General features: G+C 44.3%; 1 protein-coding gene across 1 annotated transcript; it reads left to right on the top strand.

Moving 5' to 3' along the window:
• Positions 1-1,037: 1,037 nt before the first annotated feature.
• LOC149359365 (putative acetylcholine receptor chaperone) lies at positions 1,038-27,722 on the top strand. Its single transcript, XM_089571602.1, has 3 exons — positions 1,038-1,218; positions 3,015-3,150; positions 13,126-27,722. The coding sequence occupies exons 1-3, from the start codon at positions 1,108-1,110 to the stop codon at positions 13,416-13,418; spliced, it is 540 nt and encodes a 179-aa protein (XP_089427728.1). The 5' UTR covers positions 1,038-1,107; the 3' UTR covers positions 13,419-27,722.
• The last annotated feature ends 203 nt before the right edge of the window (positions 27,723-27,925 follow it).

Below are 27,925 nucleotides of genomic sequence, written 5' to 3'. Positions count from 1 at the left end.
GGGCCTGCATGCTTTTGCAAAGTTTCTGTACTATTTTAGAAAAAGTTGAATTTGTTTTTAACTGTTTTAATTAAGGCTAGGTTAAGTTTACTCCTAGTTTATTTGTAACGTTTAAATCATCAGAAAAAAATGACATTAAGAACAAGATAGGAACGTGTGACCAAAAGGGAAAAAAAACATCGTTGTTATACGTTTCGGTGCTACCTGGGAATGTGCTTTTATTGGCCATGACCATGCCCAGACTAACCATTCCTAATTCCACTTATTTAAAAGATTTCTTTCATTTTCATTTCATTCGGTCGTGGCGCCAGTCGTGACAAAGCAACAGGTGGTGAGCAAGCAAACGACCAATCATAGACACGGCCAGTCTGGTCGCGGCGTCGCCTATTCACCCCACTGCTGCCACATTCAGTCCTGCCTAGAAGCGCCGTACATTTTTGTCTCAAGATAAGGTTAGCGCCGATAAAGCTTGGCAGGCACGTGAAACGCATCATCGTGTTCGGTCCACCAGTCCGGTATGGCCGTCCGGCGCGTTTATGCACATAAGTGGCGCCAAGGGCGTGTTTCTGCGACTCTCAGAGTGACATTATTCTTCATGGTTAGCGCAATAGGGAGCAGCAATCGGTGATGATGGATCAAATGAAGCGAAAACAAAATTAATCGTGACGCCGCTGCTTCACGTTTTGAATTTCCCGCTGATGGTAGTGCGTACAGACCGCGCCATGCAGCGGAATTGATGCAAAACGTGGTGTGGTTTGTGGTTTCAAACTCATTTTCGGTTTCGTTTCTACATGAACGTACTGGCACATTGAGCGTGTTTTAAGTTTTAAAATTAACTTTTTATTACACATAAAACAATATGAATAATATTTTATGTGAAAATAAAATATTCTAGTACACAAATTTATTAAAATGCTTAAATGTAACGCTATCGTCTGCAGCGCTACATTTGTACGTGCGGAACATTTTATGACTATGCCCTGCAGTGTGTGGCCGGCACCAATACTAAGGTATTCTACAGTACTCTTCGTAGCATCTAATGTGTGCGGGGAAGCGGTAGTCGCAGGGTAAAGCAGCAGTTATTGTGCGTGAAAAAGCGTCTTCATCATGAGGTCCATCGTGTTGACCACTCTCTCGGTATTCCTGGGACTTTTCTTCATTTTCGTCGGCTCGATGAAAGTCACACCGAACATCAACCGGGAGATGCACCGGGAGATCGTACGTGACGGATCCTCCATTCGTGTGCCGTAGCGCGGCCGCTGTGCGGAAGCCTGATCGGCACGTTTCGGCTACTCTTTCTCTGCGCGCGATTCATTTCTTATTGCCTCATGAATAAGGCTACGCCGTTCCAGCTCTTGCGAGAGTGTGCGGTCTGCGCGCACGCGCGCGCGTCGAGCGGCGGAGCGTGCATGAGGCTTCCGCAGAGCGGACTACTGTGGTTGCTATCTTTTTCATTTATTTTCAGTTTTTCAGCGCAAAAACTAGCGCGATGCCGCGCTGCAAGTGCGGCTGAACATGTGTGCGCGCTGCATCACTGTGGAATAGATCTGCGAATGTTATGTTTTGCACATGCATTAACTAGCGGCGTCCTGGAAAGCGCGAGAGGAGATTCTTGGAACATGTCCAGCTATCTGCCATTTCGATTGGGTGATCCAGCTGAACTTACTGGGCTGTACTGGGCTGTAATACAGAGCGTTCTGTGCTAATGAGCTGAGAGGAAGCTACATAGTAATGCATCCCGCTGCATTTCATTAAAAAAAAAGCAAAAAAACAGCGTGTATTGTTTTACGCATTGTAAGTTTTCCCACGAAGAGAGGTTAAGTTTTTTTAACTACGATCTGCAGGCATAGCTACGTAGTTTGCTTTGTGCAGGCGGGCAAAATTCAGTGTAATATTACAATCAGGCAAGTATGCACTATGCATACAGGCATCATATGTTACATTATATGTATTTACGTATTATATATGTAGGTATGTTATTATGCATTGTCATGCACAGAAATACTTTGCTGCTTTACATTCCTGTTTTTCCTCTTTTGCCTGTCGTCTTTCTTATGTTTGCTTTTTAAAGCATTCATTGTGTTATGTGCCACAAATTATGCCTCTGTTATCAATAACTTCATTGTTATTGTTGGTCATTGAGGTGAACAGCCGTGTACATAACGTGACACGAGCTATATGCTCTCGTCAGTCAGCAGTTGCTGCTAGTGCTTACTTCATATGCTGTGCCTGAAATGTGAAAAGCTGTTATGCAGTTGCAATGTTGTGCCTGCAGCTTGTGCAAACTTTTGAAGCGCAGGAATTCATGTATGTGCTTTTCTTTGCATTCTTTATGGCTCCTTATTTTTCCGCTTCTGTGCTTGCTAGCGTTTACCTATCGACTACATTACACTGTAGTCCACACCTTAAAGTTGCAGAAAGAGCAAGTTTATCATGTGCATTTTTGTTGCTCACATAATCTTTAAGCAGCAAGCATAGTTTGGAGAGTTCATGAAGGACAAGGGAGGTCTAGAGATTGAACTTTTTTCCAGGGACGTAACTGACACAGGCAATGTGCCGCCACCTAAGATTCATGCTGTTGAGGGTGCAATGTTGCATCAGAGCACTTAGCTTTTAGTTACTAAAATTTAAATTGCTTTCCAAAAGAAAACTCAATGAAAAATGTGAACTGTGTTCGGGAATCCTCTAGGCGAAAATCTTAACTGGTCAAACTGGTTTAAGGAACAATTTCCCAGTTGATTCCAGTCGTTTCCAGTTGGCTCCCAGTTGAATACCAGTTGCATCCATTTGGAATCCAAGTGGAATCAACTGGGAAATTGTTCTTTAAACCAGTTTGACCAGTTACGATTTTCGCCTGGATATGATTAGCCACAACTTCTTTGTTCTTGAAAGGAAAAAATATAGCTATAATAATAAATGGGTAATCTAAAGATTTGTTGTTTCTGTATTTGTGTCCTTGATGGTATAAAATTTTTCTCAGTGTACAAACTGTCGCCTTTCTTTTGTACTTCCAGAGACGCAACTTTGTGCAGTACTCCAAGGTGTTTCCCCTCAGCAAGCTACTCAACTTCAAGATGAACCCCAAGTTCTACCGGCTCTTCATTGGCTGGTCCGAGGTGGTGTGTGGCACCATCTTGGTCCTGGTACCAGGTGCGTATGGTGCTGCTCCGTGTGACAGAGTGGTGCTAATGGTAACTGTTGTAAACCGAATTGAGCATGCCATGCATTGAGTAGCCCTGCTACCTAACTGAACATTAATCGAACATTGATAGGGCTAAATCAAATAACAGTGCAATATTGCACGCTTTAACTGACAATGCCATTTTGTGAATTGCTTCCAAAAACGTGGTTTTATATAAAAATAAACCAGAAGCAAGAGTGTGACTGGAAGGCTGAAAAAAATCTACAGACAGGTTACCATGTTGGCATTACTAGAAAAATGCAGAACTGAAGAAGTTTAAGTGAACGTAAAAAAAAAATATGCGTGACTTTTGGCACTACTTGAATATGGCAGTAGAAAGACAAGGTATGGCATCTTGGGGTCAGGCAAAAAACTTATCTTTATCTGAACCACAGGTTACTCATAGTGTCTACAAAACTTTAGGAAGCGTGTAGCTGGGCTAAGGTGTTGGCAGTAGATGCAGATGCCAGTGGAATGATGGATGTAAGATAGGCTCGATAACATTATACAGTCATGTTAATGACAAAAGGTAACAGAGGCTGTATTGGAATTGAAACCTGGTATTACAGACAGTTGCAGAACTGAAGAAGTTTAAGTGAATGTAAAAAAAAATGCGTGACTTTTGGCAATACTTGAATATGGCAGTAGAAAGACAAGGTATGGCATCTTGGGGTCAGGTGAAAAACTTACCTTGATCTGAACCACAGGTTACTCATAGTGTCTACAAAATCATGTTAATGACAAAAGGTAACAGAGGCTGTATTGGAATTGAAAGCTGTTATTACAGACAGTTAAAAATAAGCAGGAAAAGGAAACTGAACTTTTGGTCCAGAATTGATGTAGGTGCAGAAGGTCAGAGGCAGCAAATATGCAAGCATTAATGTGAATGAATGTCATAACAGATAGTACAAAAAGAGTATATATGCAAACCTCAGTTTGTTATGAACAGAACCATAGTGTGCAAACAAAGTTTCATGTGCATAAAAACAATGTGAGACAAGAAAGCAAGCTGGGATTTTGCATTAACCCATGGTTCTAGCCAATTAAACTGAGGTACAGTCAGTGTACTAACTAAGCTCAAAAGCAGCAGTAGCGGCTCAGCACTAGCTTTTGTAGGTAAGGTGATACAAGAGTGAAACAACAAAACAACTTCATGTGTGCAGAAAAAAAATTTGGCAGAGACACCTCAGACTGCTTACATGTGAGAAGGCAAAGCCCGCCTGCTCACTTCGAGAATGCAGTCGTTCACTAGAGAGTTTTAGCAGAGCGGGTTTACTGCCCGCTCCGCTCGCAGTTCCCAGTGGAGCCACAGCGGAGCGTTAAAGTTTTAGCGCTGCGGCTTCCCTGTCCGCTCAAGTGAGGCGACTCGTTGCGCCTCCTAGTGGTGGTAACTGGACTTGCCAGAAAATGGTTATAAGTAAGCCTCTCTTATATATGCGGGAATAAATAAATAATAGCTGTTTACGTTTTCTGTATGCTTTCTGGTAACAACAGTGCATTGGTTTTAGCAGTGAAGCTTTCATATTACAAAAAATTTAAAAGTCTGCCACTGGGAGAGCCAAGCCAAGACCACGCAAGTCATCCCTCGCAGCGTGTGCGTGTACACATTTGTAGCGTTGTCTACGTTTGGTTCGGCTAGCGCGAGCCCAGAAGGCTTTGCACGAGGCCCGCTCGTCGGGCCACTCCGGACTCCGCTTGGCTCGCACGGGAGTGGGGCCGAGGAGCCGTTCCGTTCGCGCGCTCCCGCCTCAGCGTTTCGCGCATGCGCAGTAGCGCTCCCGCTAGCTCGCTGAGCAGAGTGATCGCACGAACGCGCTCAGCTAAAACTCTCTACTGTCCATAGCACACGATCACACACAACCGGTGGCTACGGCTCCTCGCGGTGAACTGACGTGGCAGAAGGAATCAGATTGCCATGCAGCCGCCAACGTCCATTCTCTGCTTGGCTGTTTGAAGCCACCACCATGGTGCCGCTGCACCCCTTCTGCTCCGCGTGCTGCGGCGTGATGTAACCCGTTGTTGCCACGCAGCTGGCAATTCTGCCTCTAAGTCGTTGCCGTGACGGCGTGCTAACTTCGTGAACACAGTCGCTGCCCTACCGCAGCCTGCGCCCTCTGCCCCACCAGCTGCCGCTGGTGATGTTCTCGTTCTGCAGTGTTACATTGTTTCTGGATCACATACTTATATCTGATATTCCTTTGCAAATTCTCAGATTTCTGGCCAGAAGAAATATGTGTGTGTCACACTGCTTTCCATCTTTTAAAGGTATGCTGAGGGAAACTCCATCCAATTTTTTTTTTTCTCCAGAAAATTTGATTGTATGGCCCTTTGTAGGCGTTTTCTTGGCAGCAGACGAAGTGTTTGTTTCCGAGAAATTTGAATTTGAGAACTGTAATATTTCATCCCATCACTGGGTTTCAACTCGTGACGCTGATGACATCGAGACTGTTATGGACTCCGTGATTTCTGGTTAAAAAATTGCATAGCAATAGCATCTCCCCTCAAAGATCCCCACTCAAAAGAACAGTATTGATGCCATCGTATTTTGCTTGTAAAATGACCAGTGCCAATGATTTCATGGTATCTTGTTTTTAGAGCATTAGCTCTTATTACCTTGCTCCTCGGTTTCCCACTGTCATCAGCAACAGCAGTGCCACCTGCCTCGGTTGGCAGGTGGCAGAGTGGAGATGGAAATCCCTCGCTTCGCTTAAAGGAGGAGAGAAGAGAGATATGGAAAGAGGAGGATGTTGCATTCACAGAGAAAATGTGGCTTCAAGAAACGGCTTTATTTGCACTTGACAGAGAGAGCAGGCACACACACATGACTGATGCATGGGTCAGCCAGTACAACCGCCCAAACGCTGCCTTCACGGCCTTTTTATAGGCGAGGGGGAGGAGGTCACGCCGAATGCCAACAGCAATGCGGCATGAAACATGAGCGTCACAACCGACGTCGCACAGAACGCACAGTAGTGTTCCACAGAACCAGTGCACAGACCTCAATACATGGATGCAGCAGAGGAGACGGTGGGAGTTGAGGCAATGGATGGCCTAGTGTCTTGGGCATCTGTCGCGAATCGGGGTGACGCGTCCCCGACTGTTGGAGGAGAACGCTTTCGCGTGCAGGTTCGACGAAAAGAACAAAGAAATCAAACAAAACAAAACAAAGCCGTGTTTATATTTTAAAGGAAAGGAGCCAATAGAAGAAGCGAAAACACTAAAGAAAACACACACTAGGCACAACACAAACACAACACAACACAAACACAACAAAACACAACAGATAAAAAGGAGAGAGTTCACCAGCTACAAAGTGTCCCAGGTGGTGCGGGAATGCCGTGCAGGTAGCACAGACGCGGGTTGGCGAGTTGCGATGCGTCGCTGGCGTTGCGTCTAGAGAGGCGGTGGTAGAGAGCCAGGAGATGAGGAACGGAGGTGGATACGGGAGACGCTGACGAACTCGTGTCAACCGCCCCCAAGAACTGAGCAGCTGCAGCATGAAAACTGTAGCCAGGTTCTGTCGACAGCGTTACACAAACACCGTAGGCTTGTGCAGCCTATCCCAGGAAGCCTTGGCTGCTGCCTCTTCCGACCTCGAAATGGATGCAGTAGGCCTGCGTCGTTGATTTAGGGAGGTCCACGGCAGCACAGACCCGAAGTCTGACGGCTGCCACCTCCACGCTTGAACGAGGCTTAATGGTCTTGCATCGGTGATCCAAGGGAAGCCACTGGCAGCTCGAACCCAACGTCCGACCGCTGCCACTTCCACGCTTGAACCAACAGACTTGTGCTACGGTGTCTTCCTCAACATCTCGGTTTGCTGACACGCCGCATTCCAAAAATCCCTCACCAGTGTGGTGTGCACATCACAGCATCCACCTCGACTGAGGGAGGTCGTTAGTTCCAAACCCACTGCCGGTCAATGTTGGGTGCTAGTGTCCCTCAGTCTGGCACCTGGCTTTCTGAGAGGTGTGTGCTGAGAAGCTTTGCAAGCCCCACTGTGTCTTTTCAGGGACAAACTCAGTTTTGAATAGTACCTCAGCCTGCAAAGTTGGTTCCTGTTATTGTGTTCACACAGGGGTTCAAATCGTGTGTAAACAGTTGTACAGGTAAACTGTCTCTTTTGTGAGCAATCTTTCGAAAGAAGTTCACTTCAGAGTGTCACTGTAGTCCTGGGCAAGTCTGGATCCACCTCTGTACGACTTCTCAATAAAAAAAAACATCTCTGAAAAACTCGTTGCTGTCCTACACTGCAGCTAATGCTTACACATTGGCGTTGTGCACTGATAACCATCTTGCGATTTCTTTTTTCCTTTTCTAGTTTACGAAAGCTCTAATTTCAGTCAGAGTAGCCTCTTTTTGACTAATCGGTAATCAATCAATATAGCTACTTCAGTTTGGACTCAGTGACCTTTAAGACAGAAAAGGGTACTTTTTCCCATCTTCTGAGTGCATTTCTCGGTGCTTGATTATTAATGCTGCAGTTTTTTGGTTATCCAGTGCTTCATGGCGTGTATTTTCAGCTGTTTTGATCCCGCTTAAATGTGGTGGTGACTAGAAGGTACACTGGCTGGAGGTGCAAAAACTTGAACTAATAGAAAACACGGTCTGAGCAGAGCAGTTTCAAAGCGCAACATCTGAATTGAGACAGCTGAAATTCTGTCATTGTTTTGGATTAACTAGAAGTACTAGCTGCCCCAGTCTGAAATACAGTGGGCAGGATGCAAATGTGGGGCAGGCAGTTAAAAGTGTCGGCTTGTTTGTTTGCACAAAAGAACAGAAAAAGAGTTGGAAGGCAGAGAAGGCAAGAGTTGTATGCTTAAAGGTGCAGTAAAGAGGAATCTGAACTCGTCTTTTTGCCGCGGGAACTCAATCTACACATTCCGAGCATTCTTAGAACCTTCGATTTATTGCCCTGTGTGGCCGATTTTCCTAATTAAATCGAATTAAACGTCCGGCTCCCGCCTTTTTTTTTTAATTCTCCCCGTACGGTGGGCGGAGTCGACCAACGCGTGGAGTGCCTTTCACCGAGTCCCGTGGCAGCTTGCCGCTCTGCCACCGGCGGAGTAATGCGTAGTAATTCGTAGAAGCAAATAGTCCGCGCGTATTTTTATTTCTGCGGGCTTATTTTGCGGCTATATTATCTGCAAAGTAACACTATTTATTCACGGAAACCTAAAAAACAAAATAAAGCGAAAACAAAGCCTCCACGGAGCTGGCTGAAAGGCACTCCATACGTTGGTCGACTCCGCCCACCGTACGGGGAGAATTCAAAAAGTAAAGGCAGGAGCCGGACGTTAATTCGATTTAATTAGGGAAATCAGCCACACAGGGCAATAAGTCCAAGTTTCTAAGAATGCTCGGAACATGTAGATCGAGGTCCCGCGGCAAAAAGACGAGTTCAGATTCCTCTTCAGTGCACCTTTAACCTACAGGTGGTGATTTATTAGAAAAAATTACAATCGTACACAAGTCCCTCAAGTCTACAAAGATATTGCCAGCCTAAAAGATCGAAGAAGAGGGAATCCTCTGGGTAGTTCTTTGGGTCAATCTGTCTGTGGACCATGGCAAATAGGACAGCAGTGTGAAGTCAACACGTGCCTTATTCCAGTGCCAACCAGACCTCATGCTTCACAATGGGACCCGTTTGGACACTTGGGTCTTTTTACTGGTTGTGATGTGGCACCACTTATATGGAGCCGTGGTGTAAGTAATAGCACCTGCGGCTGGCATGATTGGCGAATGCTCCTTCATAAAGTTCCAATCTATGTCAATAGTTGTGAAGCACTTCTTTTCCTCTCACTGGAGTAGGCACGAAGGTGAGTGGATAGGAGAGGGGAAAAAGCCGCTGTAGGAGAGAGCTTTAATTGCTGAAGCTGGGTGTTGTGGCTGGAACTAAAATCAAGGCAACGTTGCTGGAGTTTTCTAGTAGATTGTGGTTGTAAGTTAAGTGCATGTCTGTTGCCTTCTCTGACTAGTCTGGAGGTTCTCAAACTCGGTTTGGGAGGCCGCTGGGTTCCTTGACGTGCTTTCTAGGTTCCCCTAGCACCTAAACCCACGCATGCCTAACCGTCACTTTTCCTTTGCTCATTGTATTTTGAAACAGACCATTCTATAATCGCATATAGTAGACTGTTTCACAATATAGCCAGTCGTTACTAACACAATTGGCATTTGGGGGGAACGGGGTGGGGGGGAGGCATGTGTCTGCATGCTCTGTTTGAATGCATGTTAAGGTGGGTTCAGACGAGGGGTCTGGATGGTGGATGGTCCGATGGCCTGATCATGCATATGCAAGCCTGAGCGACATTCACAGTGGACTGCTGCAGACCATCCGCGCATGATGGTTGGCTCATCACTGAACATTTTTTTTTTTGAACCAGACACCTGTTGAGGAAAAATAAAACAAACTCGGCAGCCATACATGCACACACACGACCCAAACAGTGAGGAAAACTTGAAACACATATACACACGAACACGAAGAAAAGAAAGCAAAACAATGCTACACACGCACTGCAATTCAGTGGTAGACTAAAAGTGCACCAAAATGAAAACTGCAATTGCAGAGCAAATCCAGCTTCTTTCTGTATAGCTAGCCAGATGAGCGAGCCTGTGTTAACGCAGACAAAGTAGTAATCAGGCTAAACCATGCCTTGTTCACCTTCAAACAAGAACACGGAAATGAAACCGGTTTTTTTCGACCACAGTGTAAGAATCGTATATTTCGATGTCGACACTCTGCTCAACGGCGCGACCAGATCTTGTTCGCCGCTTCACGTGCTTCTTTTGAACGTGGATAGATGGCACCACAAGGTGATGTATGCCTGTCAAGTCACTGAGCTGCGGTGGCCGTGCTGCAGTTGTTGAGGGATTGTTCTGTGGAGGGGCATGTACATGAGCTTGTTTACGTTCCCCTAAGTGCAGCAATGTGCAGGATTGAAACTGATGTTGACACCAAGTCATTTTACGCTGCTTCGTGTTCTACTTGCTGGAACTGCATGAATTGGCGGAACAGCAGTGAGGACATGGCCCTGTGGTCCTTTGGAGCTCGTTATTGAAATACATTCATTGCAAAGCTTTTTCGTCCATCCTTACAACCAACAGCACAGTCAACTATTCCACCTGTTAAAGATAATCGGTCAGCCTCAATGCGCACGCTCCCTCATTTTGGCGCATACACCTACATTCAAACATTGCTTGAGTAGTGTAATCAGCCGATGCTGTGGTGGTATCAGGCCCGTCGTGCAGAGAACACGGTCACCTGGCGACCTGGGTTCTTTGATGTGAACAGAAATCTCAAGGGTGTTTGCGCATTTCGCCTGCATCACAAATACTGCCTCCGAAATCTGACCCGCTCTCTCGACCTTGGCAGATGAACTTCGTTGCTATGCGCACGAGGGCTGGGAGCGAAAGCAAACTATCAGTGCGTCACTTTAGTGGCGATGTCTGTTATGTTTTAGTGGCTAGTGCAGTGCAGTGTTAGCTAAGCATTGCGAAACAGATTTGCGAAATTGCCCCTCGCGTTCCTTTTGCCGAGCTCATCTTTTACACTGACACCGATGATGCTGTCGTGGTTGACAATCTGAAGGAGAGCTAGACTGGCATGCACGCGAAAAGATCAAATACTTGAGGCTGCAAACTGGACTCGGTGGATGTCAGTTCTTAAGAATTGTAGTGCACCTGCTAAAGTGACTTGTGTTGCCCTTAATAATGTTGTGCTACAATAGGCGCCACCTATCAGTCAAAAGTCGGGCAAATTATGCACCTGCATATTTGCTATAAATGTTGCTGGCATATTTCCTGCCTTTCGTGCCACCGTGTTTTGTGGCACCAAAATGCACAGCTGGTGCAATCTGCTGGAAGCCAAGAGATCGGCGACCGAAATTTTTTGCTGCGCTACCATGCCATCTCGCATGCAGTGTGCCTACGTAGGAGGTTCTTGAGAAAGTGAAGAGTGATAAATGCAGACTAGGGAGGGTCCAGACCACCGTTAGTAGCACCTTTTTCTTTGCTGATGTCGCGACCTTCATACTTTTAAACCCAAGATAGCTCGGTAGTCAGAGCATTTGGTTGCTGTGCCGAAGGACACAGGTTCAATCCTGGCTGCGGTGACCACGTTACACAAAAGATGCCCATGTGCTATGCAATATCAGTGCACAGAAAAAATCCCAGGTGGTTTGAAATAATCCAGAGCGCTCCACCGCAGCCCATGGCCTGAATAGTGATTCTGTGCAACAAATAAATTTAGTACAACAAACAGCCTTGCTAGGAGATTTGATTTCATGTATTCACAAGATTACGTATAAAACACATTTAGCCACAGCTAGATGGGCAATTTTCGGGTAGTCAGGAGGCCAGACCGGGGCAGCAGTTCTGACATTCACTGCATCTGTCTTCTTGGATAATAATTACGTAGATCTCTCACAAACATGCATCCATTCAGTGTCGAACTGATAAACACAAATAGACAAGGCCTTTTGGCTAATACCCTATCTGCTGTGGGGATTACCCTGTACCTCAGGTGCAGGCAAAGCTGCCACGGTGGCTCAGTGGTTATGGTGCTCGGCTGCAGACCCGAAAGACGCGGGTTCGATTCCAGCCACGGCGGTCGCATTTTGGCAAAATGTTAGAGGCCCTTGTACTGTGTGATGTCAGTGCACGTTAAAGAACCGCAGGGGGTCGAAATTATCCACAGCCCTCCCCTATGCGTCCTCATAGCCTGAGTCTCTTTGGGATGTTAAACCGCTAGAAACCAAACCAAACAAGTCCAGGTGAGCATGCACCAAAGGAGCTTTAAAGAGTGGCATTCGATCAACGCAAGTCTGCTAGCCTGAACTGCTGTTGGCTACAAAGCATGCATTACCCATAATCGCACGGTAAGTTTTTGGACCTGGCTGGGTTTTGCAGGATTAAGGTCCTCTGTGTTTCTGCTCGCTGTCCTTTGTGTGTATTTTAGTGCTAGTAATATGTCGCAGTCTGTGAATCAAAGGCTTTGGAGGTGTGCCACAAAAACCACCACCACTTCACAGCCGGCAGACACAAAAGACCGTGATGACTGTCCATGGGCTTGGAAGGCGCCACCACTTGAGCTTGCGTAATGATCACCGCAGGAGGTACCAAACCGCAACACAAAACTTGACCAAAAGTGAAACCTGTTGCCACTTCGAGTCATTGATCAATTTGCTCTCGCCCTACCATAAGCTTGCCGTCCCGGTTAGCTCATTTGGTAAAGCGACTGCTCCGGTGAAGCGGTGGTCCCGGGTTCGAACCCCGGACCAGAACGAATTTTTCTTTAACTACGAATTTTCTGAGAAAGCTGTATAGCTTTCCTTTGTAGCCGTAGGGCTGCGCTCGGGTGGACGTCAGTGAGTAATTATACTCCCTTAACACAGAACTTGTTTGTGCATGGTGGTCACTGCAATGCAGAAGTAAAGAACCTAATGTTCACTCATTGAGGTGCACTCTTTCAGCACAAAACATAGACAAACACAGTTTGAAACACCACTGAAAGCCAGGCACGCTGCTTAGCTGTGTCTGCCGTTCCACAATCAGTTGGCCGACATGCCGCAGTGCCCCCTGCGTTGCTGCAGTCGGTACATGTACTAGAGAGCGAACATTATCCATGCGCACTCTCTTCGCTGTGGCAGGTGGTTATTGTCAGCACCTAAATATATTCTTACACCGTGTTTTCGACCCAGCCTAGGCAGTAGGTGGCTCAGGGTTGGCCACTTTAAGGAGTGATGTTTGCGTTCAGTGGAACATGGTCCGCCCAGACCATCTTCCTTCGACTCTGTTCATCTAAACCCACCTTTAGGTCACTGGGGCACCCCAAGGCTCAGATTGTTGAGAACCCCTGGTCTTGTCCGTTGTCTTTTGCAGTTTTTGTGTTCAGTGTGCAGTACCAACCTGCTCACTTCACAAACTGTGTGGCTCGTGTGCAGGCCGGATCAAGCAGCTGGCCAACGTGATGCTCCTGGTGCTGGTGCTGGGTGCCGTGTACACGCACGCTGCCCTGCGAGACAAGTTCGAGCGCATGGCCCCCTCCATCGTGTTCAGCCTCATGCTGGGATGCCGCCTCGTCGTCTTCTACCAGGTGCAGAGCCGTGAGCGCAAGCACGCGATGCTCGGGCGCCAGGCGGCCGTGGCAACAACCTCCTCCTCAGCAGCAGCAGCATCGGCGCAGCAGCAGGCGCAGGAGGCAGCTGCGGCATCGGCGAGGCCCAAGCTTGACTGAGCCACGCTGCTTCTGATCTCGGCTACCATCACTCGGTGGCGAATCTTGTTTTCTCTCGGTTTGTACTGCCATAGGTCACTACCACTGTGCGAGTGCTGTGTGTGTGCACGCACAGATGCCAACTTGAGGCATGTGATTTCATTTTCTCACTGGCACAGCAACACGACTTCTGGCTTGGTGGTGTCACTGAGTAGTAGAAGGCAGGAATCTAGAAGTGGTCCTGTGCACGAGTGGTTTAGCACTGTGTTTTGGACGCAGCAGATGGCTGTTCAAATGCCCTTGTTGCACTGAGCTAATTTTTCCTCTCTTTGGTTACTTTATGGTAAGAGTTAGCTTGCCAGTTACTTACGATTACTAAAGGGGGTGTGTGTATCCATATATTGAGGTGGTTATGAGCCTTAATCACTGTTCAAAAAGTTGCTAAGCAAGCTGTCTATACTTGTTTAGATTAAGATAAGAATAAGATAAGCTTTATTTTCTGTCAAAAAAGATGGGGAGCTAAAAGCTGCAACCGCAACTTGACTGGTCCTCGCCCCCGTACATGAAAACGACAGGTGGCACTTGACAGCAAAACACTAAACAAAAAAAAGCATATCAGAAGAACAGTCGTTTTGACACGGTAAAACGTACAAATGCCTATGGTAACAATACATGGCAACAAAGCATGATACTAAACAAATCTAAGGAAAGTAAATTTACGCCATCATAAACAATGATGACTCACCATTCGATATAGCAGTGCACTTGCATTTGAACATGGTTACCGAACAAGGAATACATCAGATTTCAGGATTGACAACAACACATCTGTGTATGAATTATACAATATTAGCTGCGGTTACATACAGTTTGCGTTTCATTAAAGAAAAATATTCTTAAGCTTGACACATATATGACCAGAACTTGTGCTTCTGTGCCCTTGAGAGAACACAATTATACTAACCTGAGGCCATGTTCTGGAATGATGGTTTTTGGTGATGTCACGTTAGGTCTGCTATCGTTGGCGGGATGACGCAAGGGAAGTGGATGCGATGAAAAAAATTTCTACGTGGCAGGCTTTCTGCTAGCGTCGACCTGACATGATAGAGTTGTTCAGGTCATCACATTAGCTCAGTGGCTGCGGTAGAACTGCGTCCAGTAGAGGTCAAGTACAAAAACAGTCATATACTAAGAATTTGCTGCACGGTAAAGAGCCTCAGTTGGCTGAAATTATAACTTCAAAGCCCTCCACTGTGGTGGCGTGCCTCCTTGGCTGGGTGAAGGTCTGGCATGAAAGAATGCAATAATTACTCTCTATTTTTTGGCATTATTGAATGCGCTGAAGGAGAAGGAAACAGAGGAACCTGTCAGAAATTTCTTTTGCTGCAGTTGAAAGGTCGCCCTTCTGCAAAGCATAATTGTTTCAATTGAAGCCTAATGGATGGGCAGAAAAACCCTCCTGAAGCCAATTTCTAGACAGTGTACTTTTACAAACATGCTGTGTTTGACAAAACACAGCAGTAGAAACTTGATAAGGTCAGCATGCATGTGCCCTTTGAAGTAGTTGAACCGAAAACTGTATTGTATAAACGTATGAAAAGTGTAACTGAAGTGAACTATTTCAGACTGTGGCCTCGGATATCGAGGTCACTACTTAAAGAAGCTGTGAACCGTTTCTCCTTTTTCTTTCTTTCTTCTTACGGAGCAAGTGTTTTTTTTTTCTACATTTCTTTTCTGCCTTGTGCTGAAGAGTTGTGGATCATCCTGGATATTGGTCATGCAGTGTAGGTAGCAAAGTTTGAAGGTCATTTCAAAGCAATTATTTTGTGGGGAACAAGTAAGGCTGTACAAGATGATCCAGGCCCCAACATGCTCTTTCCACCTCCAACATGAGGCATATGATGGATTGCGACCCTTAGCAGCGGCATCCAATGATCCATCAGCCTTCTTCTGATTTGGATGAAAAGGTTTGGTGTATAGTAACCTGCAAATGGCGAGGGGCGTTTTTTTTTTTTGTGGAGAACATTGAAATTCTCAAACAAATGACGCTGGTAACGATAAATGGTCGGAATATAAATAGCCTGTGCTAGAGCTTTGTGCTATCTGTGATTTTCCTTTTTTTTTTCTGCTCTCAGAGAGGGACAAAAAAGGAACTTGCTGCATTGAGATGTAGTTGGAACATACCGGTCGTTGTTGTTTGCACTGAGTGCATTGCAGGTTCTGTTTCACTAAAAGCTGATTTCCTGATGGTAGCTGAAGCCTGATGGTGTCTGCATTGCTTTGTTGGCTAAAATTGGCAGCTCAGCTGTGGCTTGTTTACTGGCTTACGTGTTGCATTTTGAAGTTCTTTTATACCTTCACAAACCTGTGGGATGTTTTGTGCCCCCCTCCTAATGATGAGGTGTTCCAGTCTGGCGATTGTATCGTTTATCCTTATTTCATGCTGTGAGTGGCTGAGAAATGGAGACAGACAGCTCATCCAAGGTGAAGCCAAATTTGCAAGATTGGTGTGCCAGGCGAAAAGTGTCTGCATAAAGGTTTAAGAGTAAAGTGTCAATCAAAAATATTTCGTTTGTTCATGAATGAGATTCGACTAACTTTTGCAAAGGCAAACAGAACAGCAGCTATCAAAATGAACATTGGCTTCAACAAGGGTAGCTGATTTCTCATGTCAGCAACACATTTATAATAATCTGTTGCGAAAATCTTGAGGTTTTTAGTTTGGTATGTTTATAAAGATTTTCTCTACACACAAAAGCTGTTAGCCTTTTCTGGTGCCTTCTGTTATTGGGAAGAAATATAGATATATATACTTTTGTTTCACCTGCTGGCACACTGTTTTGTTGCACAATTAAAAAAAAAATTAGATTACTCAAGGAACACAAGTTAAACCTATCTAACGACCCACCTGGAAGAAACAAACATTTTATATCTGTTTTCTCAGAAAAACTGAAGTGTTTAATGATAGCAGAGTCAAAAATTGTAAAAATCTAGGAAGTAATGTTTCCACACCCTGCCGTTTAAGTGCAACGGATGCATACCATGTATGATATATTTTAACTGCAGTCGCTCTGCAGCAGCCTGAATGAGTTGTCACAAATTAGGCTTGCAGAAAAGGCACGGAAGTCGAATATTTTGGCAAATTTACCTCATCTCCCTTATCTCTCTTAATTAATGAATTCCATGCTCCCTTATGTGTCCTCCATGGTGTTAAAAAGGGGAGTGAGCAGTTACAATGTAGTAGACAAGAAAGATATATAGCAGGTTCTTTCTAATTTAAAGACTATCTATCATTGTAGATGAAAATTCCATGGCATCGCAGTACAGGATTACAGTGTGAAGTACAGACTACATAACATTACGAGAAAAAGTATGCAGTGCGGAGGAAACATTATGGGGTGAATATACAAGGGAGCATCACAGGGTTAGGGCACTTGGGACTAACGTAGCGTAAGTGAAATGTGTACTATTCTGAAGCAAAATCTCAACCAGTTTTTGAATTCTGTGGTACGGTTAGTCATTAGGAAAGCTGCCGGTAGGTGTTTCCCTTTTTTGACACACTCTGAGCGTTCAGCTTGGTAAAAAAGTAGGATGAGAAGCATTTTGTTGTAATTGTATGAGTTTCATGTGCCTTGCATGGAATTCCAGTGGTTGCATTGGTGGGATAACGAGGAACACGGGTGCTGTTGGAGGCGCTGTGCAGAGTCCCAGGCAGAGCCAGGACTGTGTAACAACAGCCCACAATGCATTGCTGCCTTGCCTCTCTGCGTAGGACCGCAGTGGGTAGCGTTCTCATAGTGTGTTGCACATAATAAACAGCTCATGGTTGTAAAAGGCACTTGATAGTATGCTGTTAACGCACGGCTGTTTTGATGTTTTGAACCTCTACTGATCTTGTAGAGGTTTGGAGCCCAAGAGGTTTCCTTCTGGGCCAAGCTGTATGTCTCATTACGCATTGCGAGGGTTCCAGATCTCTTGGAAGGTTTGAAGGTGCAAGGAACTCTTGTCCTGGATGCTCCAAAACCTACTTTTACCGATGCTGCAAGAGTCCTGCGACACGGCTAAGAAGCAAACTGCTTGGACTCGTTACTTTTGACAAAGGCTGTATGTTGATGCTTTCTGCTGACACAGCGTTTAGCTTACTTGATGGTAGTTTGTGTTTTTGAGAATAAGCCTATAGTTCTCTATGGTTGACTGGGTTCTTTTTTTCTCCTTTTTTCATTCCATTTTACTGTTTTAATCATGGTGACAGCAGCAGCACTCGTGCGACTGGCAAAGCAGAGGTCCAAAATAGTAAACAAAAAAAAGAAACATGATGGGAACAGAGTGGTTGCATTATTCCAACCACTTACTGGTGTTGCTGTCCTTGTTTTTTGAGAGCCCACTTTTAATCTGCTGACTTTCCGAGACACCTGGAGGTCAGCTGCTGAGGCAGAAACAAATGACTCGCACATTCCACGCATTTGTTCATTTCCAGCAGAGCTCTTCAGTCATGTGGTTCGCTGAAACTTTGTAATGATCCAGTATTTTGGAAGATGGCATGCTGGTAAGTGAGAAACTGAGCTCTAAAGTCATTGCATCACCTCTGGATAGTTAAGTGAGCCACGGTGGCTCAGTGGTTGTGGTGCTCGGCTACTGACCCCAAAGACGCGGGTTCGATCCTGGCCATGGCGGTCGAATTTTGATGGAGCCGATATTCAAGAGGCACGTGCGCTGTGCGATGTCAGTGCACATTAAAGAACCCCAGATGGTTGAAATTTCCGGAGCCCTTCACTACGGCGTCCCTCATAGCCTGAGTTGCTTTGGGGCGTTAAACTCTCATGAACACATAAACAAAGAATTTAAGTGAGCCATAAACAACATAAACAAACAATTTAAGTGAGCCAAATTCCTCTAAAGTCCTCAGAAGTTGTGGGGAACCCTCACTGTGCAATATTATGGCTCCTTAGTTTTGAGTACCGTATTTTCCGGTGTACAAGACGCACCCTTGTATAAGACGCACCCGCCATATATGCAGGCTGTCATTGAAAAAATTGGTATATAAGACGCACCCGTGTATAAGACGTACCCCAATTTACCCAGTTAGGCTAGTGAGGCTTAATTAAACATGCTTATGCGACCATCGCAAAATGCACCGTACGTGTGAGAAGTTCTTAAGCAACGCTAAGTTTAAGATCCCGGAAGTGGTCAACCCCGCCGTTTCATGATAAAGTTCACCTAAAAAAGTTGCGCACGGCAGTCCCTGTAATGAAGTATTAACCATGTAATGAAGTATTAACCTGAGTAATTTCTGAACTCGCAAAAAAAAACGAAAAATTCGCATATAAGACGCACCCTTGTATAGGACGCACAAGCAAGATTTTTGAAAAAAACCCGCGTCTTATACACCGGAAAATACGGTATGTATGCCAGCTTCTAGAAACTAACCAGATTTGATGGCAAAGTTTCGTAAACACTATGACAGAAGAGGCACTGGGAGCAGCTGTGTTTTAGTATTTTTGTCTTAACAAACAACAGGACGAGGGTCCAGGAGCATGGCAGGTATCCCATCCCCTATTATTACTAGCATTTCTGAGTGCAGCAGAAGCTGGCTTTAGGAGGGGAGCTTGCGTCAGACATACACGTCGTGGTGGGTGAACTCTCGGCTTCATTCATGAATCTGCGCAGTTAATGAGCCACCAACAGCTGTGACAGAGGGCACTAGCTGCGTAAGCATGTTGTCACAAAAGATAAGTGTGTGGTAATTTTTTCGTTGATGCAGCCTTTAAATTGGCAATTTGTGACGTAACAGACAGCCATGGTGTTCATATTGAGCAAGTGTTGATGCTTATAGGAGGCGATGTGATTGCAGACTTTGCAAAGTTGACTAGTTTAGTGCTGTGTCTTCTATATAAATGCGTAGTAACAAAAGAATGTCGTGAGATGAAGTGCAATGCAGGCTTGTATTCTGATAGCTGGCCAGTGCCTTGTTCAGGTGCAGGTAGCAGTGACCAACCATGTTTATTTCCTGAACTGCTTCTTTGAATTTCATCATTATACATGAATTATACATGAATACAACTATGGGGCAGAAACATGGAGGCTAACAAAGAGGGTTCAGCTTAAGTTAAGAACAACGCAGCGAGCTATGGAAAGGAAAATGATAGGTGTAACGTTAAGAGATCGGAAGAGGGCGGAGTGGGTGAGGGAACAAACGCGGGTTACTGACATCTTAGTTGAAATCAGGAGGAAGAAATGGGCTTGGGCAGGGCATGTAATGCGAAGGCAAGATAACCGCTGGTCCTTAAGGGTAACGGAGTGGATTCCAAGAGAAAGCAAACGTAGCAGGGGACGGCAGAAAGTTAGGTGGGCGGATGAGATTAAGAAGTTTGCGGGGATACAGTGGTGGCAACTGACAAAGGACAGGTTTAGTTGGAGAGACATGGGAGAGGCCTTTGCCCTGCAGTGGGTGTAGTCAGGCTGATGATGATGATGATACATGAATGGGAATGTCTAGTTATCACTCAATCAAACGTTATCCCCTGGTTATGAGTGGAAAACTGTAATGTAGATGTCCAGTAACTACTGTATATAGCTGTGTACGAGCTGATTTGCGGTATTGTAAACAGGTTAGTTTTCGACAGCCCAAAGTTTTGCGAATTCAGCTGCAGTCAAAGCATAGGAATATTTCAGGGACTCTAAATTTCACAAAGAAGGAGTGGCTTTGCCATCAGTGCTCTTGTCTTTCCTAGAGGCGAGCAAGCTTTCGTATGCTGCAAACGCTAGAACGCAGCTTACAACTACATCATGCCCTGCTTTTGATACACTTACCTTGGGAGCTAGGAAGTCGTCAGTAGACTTCTTAGGGTAGAGAAAGAGTAGAGAAAACTGGCTAATGATTACCATGTCTGAAAAAGAAAAACAAGGAGATATTTAGAAATAATTGGAATTTGTACTAAATTCCTCAGAAAGGACCTAAACACACTTAAATGCCCTATGATCAATACAGAATCTTACTCGCAAAATGCATAAGAAGCCCTGATAGTTTTTGTGCTCTTCACTGTATTGCTGACATTTCATGAAGGCGACAAAAGCATTTTTTTTTGTGCATATTTATGAGTCGACATTTCGCCCAAACGACTTGAGGGACAAGTTTTTCGCATGTTTTGTGCAATTCGTGAAAAATGCAGAAATCATACTTTACAGAATATCAATGCACCACCTCCTTTGCGTCCCCTACTCACATATTTTTATTTATTTCTTTATTTATTTCAAGATACCCCTAAAGGCCCTCTTTCACGAGGGTATTGCATAGGGGGTGGTAAAAAGTTACAAATTGTATACATAAAAAGAACATTTAACATGAGTAACAGGGCAAAAAAGAAGCAAGAAAAGAGCAATAACTGGTAGTCAGCAACAATCGAAATGTGGCGGAACAACAAGACGCAAAAAAAATAAATAAATAAAAACATCAGAATAAACAGAACGAAAAGCGAAACTCAAACACATTACGGTGAATAGAACAGAACTAGAAGAAAACTACACATCGCTTTGATTTTTTTAAAAGTTCATGAAATGATGTCGCGTTAGTTTCAGTTGTGATTGTGGAAGGCAGCCGGTTCCAATCAATAATGGTTTTGGGTATGAATGATTTGGCAAAACTTGAAGTGTGACATGTGGTGCGCTTGATCTCGCACACACAGAAAAAAATTAACGTACAGTCAGTGAGATTCACACGACAGAGTGTGTGTTAGCATTAGTTACCCCCCCCCCCCCCCCCTTTTGCAACTACTAATTTGTGTGGACAGACTGAAATCACTCCCACCAAGTCATAAAAGTTTCACTTTGCTGGTTTACACTGGCATTGTCCAGAAAACACAAGTGCAACTGCTTTGGAGACGGAGGGAGAGTCCTCAGTACAAGTCCGGCCGCTCCAAAGAACAAATGAGAACTGAAGGTCGCTGCACTCTCTTTGTTTTTTCCCCCTCTCCATCATATCCTGCCAGCACACAGGCCATTGATGGTGTATAAGCTGGCTGATGCATCAGTCAAGCAGCTTTTCTCATTCTAAAATTAATTCTACTAAGCTGCCAGGGGGACGTGCATTGTTAAGCCTAATTACTGTTTATGAAGTACCACACTTACTTCTAGAGTCATACACGTGGAAATGAATTTGTCCCATTATAAAACAAACGCTGCAAGAATGTGAGAGCAAAAATTGCAATGGTGTGTGCTCTTACATGGAGCCCAGGAATGGCATGTAGACCTCTAAATGAAATTACTAATTTTGCGTGGCTATAACGTAGCAGCTGAGAGGACCGACTCAAAACTTGTGGGTTTAGTTTTTCTGCCCTAATGAGCAGGCATTGATGTCATGCTTGTGTCATTGTGGAACCACTATTTTGCAAGCATGCATAACAACCACAGTTTCCATCTTGATTGCATAGGCCACTGAGTGCGCTGCTGTCACCATTGAAAGACCACTGAAAAACCACTCACGATCTCAGGTGTTTACATACTTCTGACACACTGCTTGCGTACCAGCACTATCCACTGAACATTGGGGAAGCTTGATTATATTGTGCTGTTTTTCAAGCAAACCTGTTTTCTCACAGAGTTTTTTTGGCACGACTAGTTTTCTTTGGTTCATTGGTCTCATGCATACTCTTTTACATGAGATATGATTTTTGCTGTGTTCGATAACAGTATTGAGTGGAATGTGTTTATGTGTGCAGTGGAATTACAACACTTAATATAGTATGCGTTTGAAACTAGGTGTCAGCACTTTTTCTCATATGAGGTGCACAGATGTTGAAATGCCCCGCTGTCTAAAGACTGGTATGTGTGTGCATGCTGCTGCAGATTAATGGCTGGTGTTTGCAGTGACTCTGAATGTCATTTTTGATGGCACTGTTACCTTTAGTGGTCATCTTACGAGCAGTTATAACAATTAGACTGTGCGCGTGTGCGCAGTTAATTGACAAGTCAGTAGTTACGTTCGTTGTCAAGTCAGCTCAAGTCAGATCAGCACTTTGTGTTCTAGTCATTGCGCTTGTGTCTGATTTAAAGCAAGCACTGCTAGTGTCAGGTCATCTTGAACATCAAATAATATGTGGAAAAGTACAAAAACCATGTTCAGTATTTTATGGCTAGTCATTTTTCTTTACGGCTGCAGTGTTCATAATTATGTGAAAAACGTGATGCTGTGCTAGTTATTCAGCTTGTGTGGGTGAAAATAAACACACAATCACAATAATGTGATGAGCAAGGCAAGTTTATCTTTTTCGTCTTCCTTCAGGGCTTGCATTTCATTTGGGCTTACTGATGCCCATGTACCGGTTTCAGGGATGAGTTAGCATGTTTTACTGCGACACTGATGTCCATATGTTGTTTTTGGTTGGACATGCTTCTTCGTGTAGTTTTTTTTTTTGCCTGTTTACTCTTTACTGCATCGCACAATTCTTGTTTTTGTTTGTTGAGTGCACAGGAGTGCAGTGCAGTTCATTCATGGGCTGTTTTGTTCAGACTGCATTCCTTCAGTTCAAGGTTCAGACTGCAGTTCTAAGGTACCGTGTGCTTGCACCTTGCCAACTTTTGTGGCTTGCGGTGGCTTGCAGTGATGACAGTGTACAGGCGTACGTGTATACTGACACTAACAAGGGTGTGAAGTGAACTTTTATGCATTTTAGCAATTAGGGCAGAGACCTTCGCACATTTCAGTGTCTGATTCTCTTGACTCTGGGAAGCTGCGATTCTGTTGCAGTTGTTAGCATAGGCTGTGTAAAAGAATAATAATTAAGGCATGTCTTTCTTCGTGCTCTACCCTGAAGACAGGCATTCTCTTGACAATGTAAGCACTGCTTGTGTTCGGCCATGTGGAGGAGTCCCTCCTGTTGCTTGGGATAAGTTGCTATGGTTTGATAAGAATAGATTACTGAGTTAACTGGAGTATGGCTTCAAAGAAAAGTAGATGCAACCAGATAGGACGAATGTACGAGCGTAACGGAAAAGGCGCCCAACTTTTGCCTGATGCTCTCACTTGCGAAAGCACAGAAAATTTGCGGTCCATGCACATGGTTTCTCTGTCAAGTGAAGTCTGTTCAGCAGTGATGTAACTTCATCAGAACTGCTCTTGCAACAGTACTTCTTTGAATTATGCACCATTTAGGTGAGGTCATAGACATACTTGAAGTCATAGATAAACTAAATAAATAATGCACCTGATGTATGGTGCTAGAGCACCTAAGAAAAACTGCCAAAGTAGTGACAACTTGTGACAGGTGTGCCGTATCATTATGATAACACCCCCACATCTTGATTAGCCTGTCAGCTGCATCCAAATGTAGTTAGCAGATTACAGATTGCATCATTGGATAGGGACAAGATAGAACTTATGGAGGTAACGGTTACGTCTTCTCAGGTGCATTGCTTCAATTATTTATGAGGTTTCATAGCACGGACACTTTTTTTTTTTAATTTTCTGCATGAAACATGCGGACTAGAAACCTTGGCAAGGGGTCCTTAACCCTTTAATGCCCATATTATGAAGGAATAAAAGAAAAAAAAATTGTTACCTCCACGTTGGAGGTAACGCAGCTACATTCAAAACCGATTATCAAAACCCATTATCAATACTGCATAAGCCAGGCATCGATTTGCCTGTTCTACAAAAAATCAAGCTGTCTTTCTGCCAGCAGCTTACTCCATGGGATGGTAGCTCCGATATGGCCGTGTTCTTATCTGTTTCCAAAATTTTGTCATTTCTTTCTAGCTTCTTTTATCAAGCGCTTGCTTGTTTACAATTTGTGTGCCTACATTTGCGAACAGCCTGCGAAGTAGGAACACTCAGCTTTGCTGCTGTTAGTCATTGTCTTATTGGTCACATCTGGTGTCATGTGACAGCTTGTACTTTTTTTTTTTTTGCTTGTGAGAGCAACGAGCAGCTGTTTAAATGTCCGATATGAAAGTTGAGCACCTTCCTTGTCATGGCTGTTCCTCCGTCCCGTCTGCTTGCATCTAGTTTTCCTCCTGACTCAATGAATGTGCTTTCGCACACCACCCAGTCTTGACAATGCATGTATGGCCTTTGCCAAAAGTAGCCTGGCTACGAGGCTTGTTTTTTAGCCGAGTAGTGCAGCACTTATGGCATCTCTTGAGCTTTAAATCCTTGCCTGGTAACGAGAACCCTTGTGTTCGCCTTTCAAGACCGTTTGGTCTTAAAGGGCAGCTCCATCACTTTTTTGAGAATTTCGCGATATTCAAGGATTCAAATCTATATAGGCTGTAGGTAAAGCATGCCAAGTGTTTTTGCACTAGCATTTAAAATAGTGACGTAATCAACAATTGAATTTCGCGCTTCTCCTCAATGCACCGGAGGAGCGCGGGGAAACTCAGCGTGACGTCACGGAAGGTATGATTTCAAATTACCGCTGTCGTCAGCCACACCCTGCCCTGACTCGTTAGACGCTGCCAAACAACTCTCGGCAGGGTTCGCCTTCGGTGGCGTTGGTTTTTTTTTCCTTCAAAGCTGGCGTTTGTGCGTTGGAAATGTACCAATACCTTCGATGACGTCATCATGCGCCCCCCGCTTGCGTTGTGCGCTGCTGAGAAGCTTGAAGGCCGTCCAGATTTCAATCGGCGATTACTTCACTATTTCAAGTGCTAGCCCAAAAAGACTTCGCATGCTTTACCTGCAAGTTTCACACATTCGACCCTCTTAAGCTCATTGATTTCTAAAACATATGCAGTTTCCCTTTAAGAGATGTCCTGAAGGCTCCACTGAGAACTGAGGCTGAGAAGCAAACCCCGTTGCCTGGTTCCCTTTGACAAAGACTGTTCTTGATGCTGTGTGCAATACTCTACATTTAGCTGCTGCAGCTAAGTTCACATCTCGTCTTTTATCGCTGTACGCACTGAGCATACTGGACAGTTGTCCATGGTTGTTTATGCACAAGATGCTTGCCTTTCGTTCATAGACGATGTTTATTCTTGGTTATCGGGTAGCCTGCGTATTGTAATCTCTGTTCTTTTAGTTTCCTAATGAGGCAGCACTCATTATCTAGTCCAGAGCTGTGTGGAACTTAGCAACTGTGTGGTTCGCATTGCTTTTGCGCATTTGGTGGCTCTGAGTGATGATTCTGGGCTGTGTTAAAGTATAGGTTCTTAGCTATGAATGTGTGGAGAACTCACCTAAGTGGGTGCAGCAGTATTATGTGCTGTGGTGATAAGAGGATCGGCAGTGGTAGTGATTGTAACCGTGAGCTGGGCCTCTGTGGATATTTAAATCGAACTAACTTGAGGAATTTCATCTTGCTAGTTCACTCATCTGTTGTGCCACAATGTTTAGACACTGAAAAGGCTTGGTACAATTTGTATGTTCAACTTGAGTTAGTGCATGCAGCTTCATGCAGGCTCATTATCTAGCCTAGAAAAGTTAGGGTCTTCATTGAAGAGTTGTAGGTTTGTGCAACCTCGAATTGTCTTTGACGACCCCAAAGGGTCTCAGGACAGCAGCTTGAGAACCACTGGCTTGGTCTGAATGATATGACCGCTTGAAAAATGGGAAAACAAGTCTCTCATTGCTCTCATCTTCTGCTACGAGATTGAGTGTATCCTCATTGTAATGCAAATCGGAGAGTTCACACTCTATTCGAGCTGTGCACGTAAGCTAAGTTGACACGACGAAACAGTTGCAAAGGTCTGAGATGGCATTAAGTGGATTCCCCATCATAAAAGAAAGGCTTATGTGGATCGCACTTGTGAAGCTCAGTTGTTTAATTAACACAGTATTAGGGAATAACTATGCTTAAAGGACTATAGACACCTAATTTTAATTACATGTCTTCTTCTTTCAAATTACGCGTTAGACAGAATATTGGATCACCGCATGGTATTCGCCTACAACTGCTAAATAATGTATAATTCAATTCCTTCTCTCATGCTGTTTCGGTTTCAACAACCGAATGTTGGCTGTGACATATAGTTGACCTTTAGGTCACATGAGGCACAAAAAAAAACCTGCAATATAAACACTGATATGCAGTTTGAATTCGCTACAACACTTTACCTAGCTGGCTTTAAAAGCTGGAATGACAACAAGCGACACATCAGCAGTTGTATTGCAGTTTTTTTTTTTTTCATGCCCCATGAAGTCTGAAGACAACTACTCGTCACAGCCAACGTTTACCTGATGAAACTGAAACAGAAACAGTGTCAAGAAGATATTTAATCATAAATTACTTTGCAGTCGCAGGCAAATATCATGAGACCACTCTGATGGCATAATGTGTCTGTCTAGATACTTGCGTAGTTAAAAGTTTTTATACTGTCTAATATAGGAGAGCAAGGAAACAAAAATTTGGTTTCTATGGTCCTTAAAATTGTTCTGGTTAGGTATGTCGCTCTCAAGTAAAATAAGAATTCATCAAATTGGAATTATAGTATCATTTTGTAGCAGCTTTCGATGTGCACTGGATATTGCATATGAATGTGTCTTGTTGTGTATGACGCAGCAGTCAGTGATGTTATGGCGTGTCAAGAAAGGTGTGCTTTTAAGTTCAGCTGTCCAACCTGTACAGAATGCGCTCAGCTATATTTAGCACCTGTCATTTGTTTTTAGACAGTTGCAAAAATAAAATGAGAGAAGGTTGATAGTACGATGGTACCCTGCCTGTTTAAATTACAAAGCACCATGAACAAAATTGTGGAGAGCTCACTGTATATAGGCATATAAATTAGAAAGACCCCTTGGGCATGTGAACTTTTTCAGTGTTTAAAAAATGTCACTCATTTTGCAATGCGTAAGAAATACGAAGTGACATTTCACCGGGGCCTTCACTTCGTCTTTTGGCTGTGTTGGCACAACCTGTCGGTCTAGTTACTTACATAGCTAAACATTAGTATTTTGGTGTTGCTAGTAATCTTTACATGTCTCTTGTAGTTACAGGAATGGCACATCCTTTTGTTCTAAAATTGTTTTGACAGCCCATGATTGCCGTGCAGGTACTGTGAATGTTTTGCTTCTGCCGCTACTTTCAGTAGCAATGAGTACATCTTTATGCTAGACAGCTGGCATGCTGTGAAGAGAGTGTGATTTTTAAGGTCATGGTGCGAGCACTGTTTCATGGAGTGTAAAGAAAGCGCTGCATTAATTGAGATCACGGTTATGCATTAGCCTGTGCAGTGTGGATGCTGTATCTTTTTGTACATGTGTGACACACAGCTTTCAATAAATAAGAGTGAGACCAATGTGTCCCATCCTGCTTTCCAAGATGCTACTGTAAAGCTGCAAATAAGAGTGGGCCACATGTGGTCCCCTGCCTGCAATCAATGATTCAGTCAAACAAACAAGCAAGCGAAGTTCACAGCATAAACGTGACCACAAATTGAACCTAAACAAGCGCCCAACGGCATTTTACATTGCCGTCGGAGCTCGCTGTCTACGCGAGAGCATTAACCACAATCAGCTGTGCTTTTATTCGTCTCTGTGCACACCCAAACTCAACGCACACGACTTTCCTGGCCAATGTGAAAACTGTTGCCTGCCTCGT

The sequence above is a fragment of the Amblyomma mixtum genome, chromosome 2, assembly GCF_055824585.1.
Source record: "Amblyomma mixtum isolate Tamu chromosome 2, ASM5582458v1, whole genome shotgun sequence".
Classification (NCBI taxonomy): Eukaryota; Metazoa; Arthropoda; class Arachnida; order Ixodida; family Ixodidae; genus Amblyomma; species Amblyomma mixtum.
Note: the sequence above shows the minus strand (reverse complement) of the source record. Positions and strands in the feature narration are given on the sequence as shown.

Excerpts from the sequence above, each read along its gene's own strand:
- LOC149359365 (XM_089571602.1), top strand. The coding sequence starts at position 1,108 with ATGAGGTCCATCGTGTTGACCACTCTCTCGGTATTCCTGGGACTTTTC. Across the intron at positions 1,219-3,014 it reads GGGAGATGCACCGGGAGATC|AGACGCAACTTTGTGCAGTA; the intron begins GTACGTGACGGA and ends TTGTACTTCCAG. Across the intron at positions 3,151-13,125 it reads CATCTTGGTCCTGGTACCAG|GCCGGATCAAGCAGCTGGCC; the intron begins GTGCGTATGGTG and ends GCTCGTGTGCAG.